General features: G+C 54.7%; 1 protein-coding gene across 1 annotated transcript in view; it reads left to right on the forward strand.

Annotated features, from left to right (window-relative positions):
- The window catches only part of LAMTOR1 (late endosomal/lysosomal adaptor, MAPK and MTOR activator 1), an 18,380-nt gene that overhangs the window by 3,646 nt on the left and 5,874 nt on the right, over positions 1-8,860 (forward strand). Inside the window, exon 2 of the mRNA XM_006038691.3 lies at positions 6,553-6,698. Coding sequence (XP_006038753.1) covers positions 6,553-6,698 — 146 coding nt within the window. The remainder of the gene's footprint in view (positions 1-6,552; positions 6,699-8,860) is intronic.

Below are 8,860 nucleotides of genomic sequence, written 5' to 3' on the forward strand. Positions count from 1 at the left end.
GGGGGGGGGGGTGTCTGAGTAGGTGGGGTTGGGGTGCCCCTTGGTTTTCAGGGTTTGGCTGGGCTGCCTGACTTCTTGGAGGCTATGGGCTTTCTCCTTATCCTCTAGCTGTTCCTTCTGGAGCCTTTCTCCACTGCAGAGAGCCGTGGCCTTCACCGTGCTGTGCAGAAGTCAGATTTGAGCCCATGCCCCAGTGTCTCACAAACCCTGGGGGGAGGGGGGGAGGAGGTAAGGGCTCCTTTGCCTCCCAATGCTGATGTTCCCAGTCTGTAGCTCTGGCAACACTTCACAGCTGATGCTCTGAGCCAGTCTTGGCTGCCTGTCAGTGCCTAATCTTCCTTCCTGGCCCTGGCCTGTTCTTAGAAGCACCTGGGAATTAAGCCTCAGGTCAAGCTGGAGCTGTGAGAAGCTGCTGGATCCGGGGCTTCAAGCTGGTGATGCTCTGGGCAGCCGACTCCTCCATCGTGGGTTTTTTCCTATGCATAGGAAAAAACTATGCGGGTTTATAGGGAAAAACCCTATGTGGGTTTTTTCTGACTGCACCTCCAGCATCACCCGACTTTCTATAATGCCTCTTGCTCCTCTCTTGCAGACAGGAGGCTTTGTCTCCTGTCCAGGACTTGGTCCCATTGCTGATCTGACTGGTTTCCTCCCCCGGAGGAAGGGACAGAAACGTGATGCAGCACCCAAGTGCTGGCAGGAGAGGGGCCCGTTCACCTGGCCCCAGATACTCCTGCTTGCCTGGACATTGCACAGCCCAAGGCATTCAGCTTTGCAGCTGCAGGGTCTGCCTCTCCATCCTGTGACAGGCAGGTCTGTGGGCAGTGATGTTCCTAGGCCCAGGCAGAGGGGTGGGAATTGTGTAGCCTGCTGCTAAATGCAAGTGACTGGGATTCTGCTAATGACAGAGGTTTGAATTCGGGGGGGCCCTTGCCTCTGGCAGTCTGCTCTGTGCAGGGCTGGGGAAGTGCTGGTAGTGAAGGCAGGCTCCCCTTGGAGCTGGGGAGTCTCTCCCAGAAGTCAGATGCAGTAGCAGTGCTGTGCTACAAGCAGCCTCCCCTGTGCCCCTGCAGGTCTGGATTTCTTGGGAGAGGGAAGGGGGCATCTCCAGGCCCTGTCTTGTGGGGAGAGGGTCTGTCTCCTATCTGCTTCTGATTAATAGGTATGTGATTGTCAGGAGCTCCCTGTTCTCTGTCCCTTCTGGCTGCCAGAAGCAGTGACAGAGCTTTGCCAAGGTGCAAAGGGATTTTCCAAGCTTTGGGCTCAAGATCTATGAAATATGGCACGGTGAGAATGGGACGGGTCCGTGTCACTGGTGTGAGACATGCCAGTCAGGGTAGTGTGCTCCCAGCAGAAGCCCCCCCTGACACCCCTCTCCAGAGGGCACAGGGCAGCAGCAAGCTTGGCTGGTGATCGGGCTCCAGGACCTTTCCCTGTCCAGTGGAAAGGCCTCATTCCCCACACGGCACTCCTGGGGAGCCCCAGCTGCGGACAGAGAGAGCTCTCCTGCCATTTTGCAGTAAGAACTTGACTTCTGGGAGAGGAAATCTGAGAGGCTGTGGAGGCTGCGACGGGCAGCGGCTGGGAGGTGAAGTCCTGGCTTCCACGCAGATGCAGCTGTCGTTTAGAAACAGTCTGGCTTGCGTCCGTGGGCCGAACAGAGAGAGCCCAGGCAAGCCGAGAAGGCTGCGGAGGGCTTGTCTAGCTCAGCAGCCACTCAGCTCTTCCCACTGCTGACCTCAGGCTGGGTGCAAACTGGCTTTGAGTTCATGGGCCTTGATACAGTGCTTTAGGGGTGAGTGCTGGGGGGACAATGCTCCTGCCTGTTACGATGTGGACCCTGCACCTTGATGGCCTGGCCATCCTCCATTTTCCCCCACGCATGGTGCCGATCTCAATGTAAGGAGGAAGAATCCTGCTAATGCAGCAGATCCCCAAGCTATGGCCCCTTGGGCTGGGAGCCAGAGGTTGTAAGATAAACCCAACCCTAGAGAGGGTTGAGCAGGAACCCCTGCCAACCCCTTCCTCCATATCAGGGAGGTGGCTGCCTCTGCCAGGGCACTGCTGGAAGCTGGAGCGATCTGCTCCCTATTGAAGTGGCAGCACGCCCTCTCATCTGGCCTGGCTCTCAGTTTTCTTCCCAAGGGACCCCATTGAGCTTTGCACGAGGGCTGCATGACTGGGCATGACTGGTTACGTGAAGGGCACTGACGACCTTTGGGTGCAGCAGCTTTGATGCGCTCTTGTGCGTGGCTGGGTGCAGTTGCACTGAGGGACCGTGGCTGGCTCTGCTCCTCCCAGGCAGCGCAGCACTCGCACACGGGCACAGCAACGATCCCAGACAATAAAGGCCTGCTTAGCAAGATGCAGAACCTCCTCACTGGCTGAATTGCTCTCACAGGCCGCTTGGCTCGGCCCTTGGTGCACGCAGGGTAGCACAGGATGTGGGGACCTTCCAGGCCACTGAGTCCAGCCCAGCCTGCAGGGGAAGGTGGAAGAAGCCTGTTGGGGCCCTTCTGCTCAGTGCAGGATTGTCTTGCACCACCTCCAAGCTCTGTCTGTGGCTCTGAATTCCCTTTGCGCCCTCCCACCTCCCCTGCTGACTGCAGGAGGTCTCCCCTGGTTATTTACTGGGGCCTCTTTCTAATCTTAGCACAAGGGTCTGGGTGGCCTGTGTTGCTGTAGTGAGCAAGTATCACGGTGCAGAAAGTCTGGAATAATCAAGTGACACCCGTCCTGTCCAGACTAGGAAAGTGGCTTGCCCAGAGGTCGGTGGGCGTGGTGTTAAACATGGCTTTGCAAATAGTGTGGCCAGCTGAACTCCTTTGGAAGTTAACTGGTCATGTCTGGCCGTAGGACAAACCTGTTCCACTAGTCTAGCCGGGGCCTAGTATTGCCCTGGGCTGAGACACATGCCTGGTTCCCTGGAGAGGTGCTTCCTTAAGTCCTGGCTGGCTCATCCTCACCTAGACATGGATGCACTCACTTAGCTTCATGAACTCATGGGCATAAGCATCGCAGGGTTTCAGCAAGTGTCAGAGCTCCTATTCCAGTTCACTGCTTCCCTCTCTAATGCCAGCCTCGCTGCTGCAGCTACCCTTGCTTCTGATTGTGGCGATGTGCTGGACCGAGCTGCCTACAAACAGGATGCTTACTATTGCAGCTCCACTGAGAGCAATGGTGTAGATGGATCCTGGGCACAGTTGCCATCATACTGCCAAACCTTGCTGCATAAATTCGGGGGCCCAGTGAGAGATCTTTGTGCCCCGGCAAGTTGAGCTTCCAGTTTCATTGCTCTGGCAGTGAACTACAGGTCCTGACTTTTGCAGAGAAGATGCAGCATATATAGGGCTCTCTTTTTGTGTAGTGTCGCTGTCTGGTATTATTGCTCAGTGTGCAGGCTCCATCTGCCCTGTCTGAGCATTTGTAAGGATTGCAGCTTTCAATTAGGAGCTGTGCTGTTTGTTGGGCACTGCATTCACACAGGCTGTCCAAGACACTCATCTTGTGAAGTGTTGTTTTGAAGCATCTGTATCCAGATCTCGGTCTGTTCAGCGTGACCCGTGCTTCTCTGTCAAGGTCATGCCCAATGGGGGACTCATTTGGTGTTGGTGTAAAATGCTGTAGGAATAGGTCTGACTTTTCCCAGTGGTCGGCCTACTCCATTGCTGTCCATAGGTTTGGTTCAGCCTCTCCAATATCCTCCAGGAGCTTGTGGGCTTCATGTAGGGCTACATCGAGACCATTTGGAAGCCAGGGCTGTCCCAAAGATGGCACTTCAGGTATTGCACCAAGGGCAAAGACTGGCTCTGTAGGCTAGTGGGAGGGCTTAGTGATCCCTAGTCGAGTATGAAGAAGGGCAGCCAGGAAATGGAGGGTCCCTGTTTGCTGGCCTGGTGCAGCTGGTGAGTGGTATGTCTCTAATTAGAATGTGATCAGCTTTAATTGAGTGCTCTGATAGGGGATCCAGAGCACCTCTCCCCTGCTCAGTGTAATTTCAGCTAAACAGAGCTGTTGGCATGCTGCTCTCAGCTCTGCAGTTGCTTTGGGGTTGGCTGAAGGTGCTGGATACACATCAGGACTGTTTTAAATAGCTGCTAGGACATGTGATGAAGCAGATGATGTCATGGGAGACTCTCACCAAACAGGGCTGATAGAAAATCCTTTGCAGGAAGGGCGAAGGTGAGCATCGGCGGGGCTGGCTCTGCTGTCTGAGTGGCCCGCACTGTCGTGGTGGGGCATGGGAGTGGGCCCCCGGGTATGCCCGTGTACCCTGCTTCCAAGTTAGGTTCCTAAGAGCAGGCTGGGCTGACACCCGATCACTTATTTGAATTGGCAAGTAGGAAACACTGATTTTTAACTAAGCAGTCTTAATCTATATGCACGTGCGCTAATCTAGAGAAGCCTGTTTTCATTGGCGATCAACTCTTACCTCCCTGGTTGGTGTAATTTAATGCATTATAGCTCTCCCCTTAAATGATGTGGCTTAATGTACATTTATTCAGGCCTTAATTTGTGCGCTTGGTGGGAGACGAGGCTTTTCTCCCTAGAATTATCTCTTAGTTTGCATCAAGCTATATTTGTATGAAAGCGGGAATCCAATTAGGGTGCGTTTAAAAAAACAAAACCAAAACCCTTTGGAATTATTTTAGTTAAATGAAACTACCTGAAATGTGCTGGCGTGCAAGCTTTATCGAACACACGGTTTGTGTTAAAATGGGCCTGAGAACAGTGTTCTGTAGCTAATGAATTGACCTGGTTGTTTTGGGTAGCCCTCTCTTTCGAGATCTTGTGAACTAGTAGATCTTCTCCTTGCGGGTGCCTTTCAAGCAAAGGCTGGAAGAGAAGCTGGTTTCCCTCCTCTTTAAACTTCTGGTTTGGTTCCTCGACTTGGAATTAGAGACCGGTGGGACCAGGTGAATAAACTGATGTGAAAAAGCCCCCTCTGCACCTGTGGAAGAGGTAGCTGCCAACAAGCTCTTAAGGAAGCTGCGGGTCCCCAAGCTCTGCCGGGGACTGTGCCCATCCAGTGGCTCGGCTCTTTTTCAAGCTGCCCAAGCAGGTGGTGTTTGAATATCTAGCTGCTTTGTTTTATGAGGGTAAGTTTAGGCATCGCAAGCTGTTTGAAGGTTACATTTTTAAGCTTTGAGCTTACGTGAAAACCATTTGAAGTCTCCCGTGTCCCACCTTGCCTGAGAATTAGCAGGCCCAGGAGGCAGTGCATCCCTGGCCCCTCCTCCCTAGAGCCATCTTTACTCAGGGACCTGAAGGCTGAGGCTGGGGCAGCGAGCCTGTGGTGTGCCCAGAGGGATCCCTGTACTCGGACCGACCAGTACCCCCGGATCGGCTGGTCAGGGCACATTCCCGAGTCTGGTAGGGGGTGGATCACGCTGCTGCAGTCTCTGTGATCACTGAACAGGTGGGACTTGAGGGGGCTGCTCTATTCCTGTGATGCTCTTCTGAGGGAAGTAGCCTGGCTGCGTGTCTGGAAGGCACTCGGCTGAAGTTGGATAAAGGGACCTTTTAAGTCACCCACTCAGTACTGGGGGAAGGTTTTCCCTGTGTGGCTGGTGGCCGTGGTGAACACACAACTGCATTATACTATCTCTCATCGCAGTCAGTCCATCTGATGGTGTCAGTGGTCAGCACAAGCCTTGGCCTGCATGTGACCGCCCCAGAAGTGCCTTACCAGGCAAGGGTGGGCTGCGTGGAGGACAGCTTGCTTGTAGTGTAGGTACCTGGTGTCGGTCCCCAGGGCCATCACCCTGGTACCTCTTGTGTGCAGTTGCTGATGGAGGCTAGGCCTGTGCATGCTGGTTTAGCAGTGTCTGCTGGGGGTGCAGCATCTCTTGTGATGGCCCTTGGACAGGAGAAAGCCCTTGTGCTCCTGATTTCTGCAGGCAAGAGGGCTCTGCTAGTGCAGCTGAGCTTGCTGGGGGACCTGATAGAGATGCCCTGAGAGCTTTCTGGTGCAAATGGGCCCTAAGAACAGAGGATCTTTGCTCGCTCCAGTTGCTTGAGAGAGAAGCCAGCAGAGTCGTCTGTCTCATATCATGTTATTGGGTCGGGGCGCTTATATAACTGTCTCTCCAGTGGGACAGTGTTGTGTTGCAAGCCGGGGGTGGGGTGCTGTTTCTTCTCTTCTGTCTTGGTGGCTGGCAAAAAGCTTCCAGATCCTGGAGCACGAGACACCTTCTGCTTGTGGTGGATACAGACCTCATATGGGGAGAGGAGCCAGAGAGGAAGGCCACAGCCTGAAGGCTTTGACCAGCTGCTTGCCCATGCTTCACATGTTTTCTGAGCACTGCTGGGGGCTCTGGTGTTCGGCCCGTAGGAGAGGGGAGCACTCGACCAAGGAGAGACCTCTCTGGTTGCAATCCAGCAGCGTTCTGATGGGGATGGGTGTGGGGTAAAAGGTGTCGGGAAGCCCCATGTAACCAGGCAGGTGCTGTTTGAAGGGCCATCAGGGTCTGAGCTAGCTGGCAGATCAGGAACAGATGAGCTTCCTTGGAGCCAGAACTGAGCTTTGCTTCTCTCTTTTCCTCCCTGCAGGAAGAGGAGACAAAGCGGTTGCTGGAGCCCGCTGCCAGCCCCCCAAACAAGCCGCTGAATGGCGCGGAGCACAGCTATCACAACCTGCCATCCGCCCGCACTGATGAGCAGGCCATGCTCTCGTCCATCCTTGCCAAGACCGCCATGTGAGTTGGGGCCTGGAGCCACAGCTCTGCCCCCGTGGTGAATGGGGGCTGGAGTGGGGAAGCACAGAGCTGGCGGGTGGGGAGAGGTGGCAATGGGGTCTGCACGGTAAAGGAATTTGTCTCTTCTGCAGGCAGGTAGAAACAGGGCTGGAAGGAGTCCCAAGGGGCCAGCTAGTGCAGTCCAATGTGGGTAGGGTCCACAGAAACTTTGTAGGCTGGTGCCCTGCTCCAGGCAGAACCATCCTTGTCTAAACCATCCAAACCAAATGAGATCTCAGTTTGGGAGTGAGGAGGAAATGGTGAGCATCCACAGCCAAGCCGTCCAGTCTCAGTGTGCTCCAGCTGGTGTGAGCTTGAACATCGGAGCTCCCAGAGAGCAGGGTGGGAGGCTGGGGGCCTGAAGTCCAGTTGCCTCCCCTTGCGGGCAGCCACACCGCATCACTGCACCCTGCAGCACACCAAACTCCATTTTAAAGCTAGTAGTGCTTTGGCTCCTTTGCTTCAACAGGTAACCTGGTGCAGAACCTTTGCCGTGAGGGCTGAAAGCATCCCTGAGTGTGTTCCCATCTGCTTCTGAGGCTGTATTGTGCGTGGCGTCCATGCCTCCTGCACCAAAGCACTAGTGTCTAGCAGTCTGGTCCTTACAGTGCCAAGTAGCCATTGTTGGCCCTTGGCCTATACTGACAGGCTCCCTGAGGGCACTGAAAGGTGAGAGAACCCCGTGGAGGTGATCTTCTCTGTCACGGTGCCGCGGAATAGCACTGCTGTCTGTGGCTCGGAGTGCCACGTAAATCATCAGAAACGTAGAGAAGGAGGGTTGGAAGGGACCTCAGGAGGTCACATTTAGTCCAACCCGTTGGTCCAATCAGGACCAGCCTTGACTACATCATCCCAGCCAGGGCTTTGTCTGCCCAGGGTTTAAACACCTCCAAGGATGGAGACTCCACCACCTCTCTGGGGAGCCTGTTCCAGTGCTTCACAACCCTCCTCTTGAGAGAATTTTTCCTAAAACCTAGCCTAAACTTCCCTTGCTGTGAATTGAGCCCGTTGCTTCTTGTTCTGTCATCTGCCACCACTGAGAACAGTCCAGCTCCATCCTCTTTGGGATCCTTCTTCAGCTAGATGAAGGCTACTATCAAATCCCCCCCACCCTGTCTTCTCTTCTCATCATGTCATGTATCACATTCCATCTGTGCTGCAAAATTTGGACTGAGCTGGCTTTTAGCACCTAGGCTGGGAGGGGTCTTCCAGCTCTGGAGCACAGCTGTCACAGACAGTCTGGATAATTCCTGCTTGGTCTGTCAGGCAGATAAGCTTGGGGCAATGAGGCCTCAGGCCAGGGGAGAGGGGTTCTTCTTCAGGTGTTGCATGTGCTCAGACCCGTAAGATGGGGCCTGGCACAGGAGCCACCAGTGAGGGCAGACTGGAGTCCCCTCTGCTCCAGTCATGGGTCCAGCAGGGCAGGATCCCCTGAGGCTCTGGCCTGGGAGAAGTCACGTAATTCTCTTGGCTCCATCTGCAAGTTGAGGGGGTGGCAACTTGCTTTTTTTCAGTCCTTGGAGCCCTTGTTGATGTTGCTTAAGCTTGGAAACTCTTGGTGCAACTTGTTCTTGCTGCCTACTCCTCTGTCAATAAGCTGTGAAGAAAAAACCCAAGGTAGGAGCCAGCCCCAAAGCAGGGAGCTTTGAAGGCCATGGTGGAAATGCATTAAGCCTGTTGGGTGCATCTGGCATTGACCTGCGCTGTCCCCAAAATGGCAAACACTGCTACCCCCTTCACCACTGAGGAGACTGAGGTGCAGGGCCAGTGTTATTGGCTAGGGGCATGCAGTGAGTCGGTGGCAGAGCTGGGACCCAGAACCCTGGTCTCCCAGCCCCCAGTGTAATGCCCTGCTCACTGGCCCAGGCTGTCTCCCTTGCAGGGCCGGGAGAGGGAGCTCTTCATTCAGCACGGCCTCGGGGACTTGGTGCCCCCAGTTGGATGTGACTGAGCAGAAGTCCATCCTGGGTGTGTGTACACACAGACAGCACCTCCTCCTCACCCTTCTCCCCCACCCTGGGCGTGTGTAACTTGATTGCATGTGCTCAGCCTACTGTGGGCTGCTGGCTGAGAGGGTGTGAGGCTGGGCCTCAAGGCTGGACTCTCCCTTAGTAAGGGAAAGA

The sequence above is a fragment of the Alligator sinensis genome, unplaced genomic scaffold (assembly GCF_000455745.1).
Source record: "Alligator sinensis unplaced genomic scaffold, ASM45574v1 scaffold854_1, whole genome shotgun sequence".
NCBI classification, from domain to species: domain Eukaryota; kingdom Metazoa; phylum Chordata; order Crocodylia; family Alligatoridae; genus Alligator; species Alligator sinensis.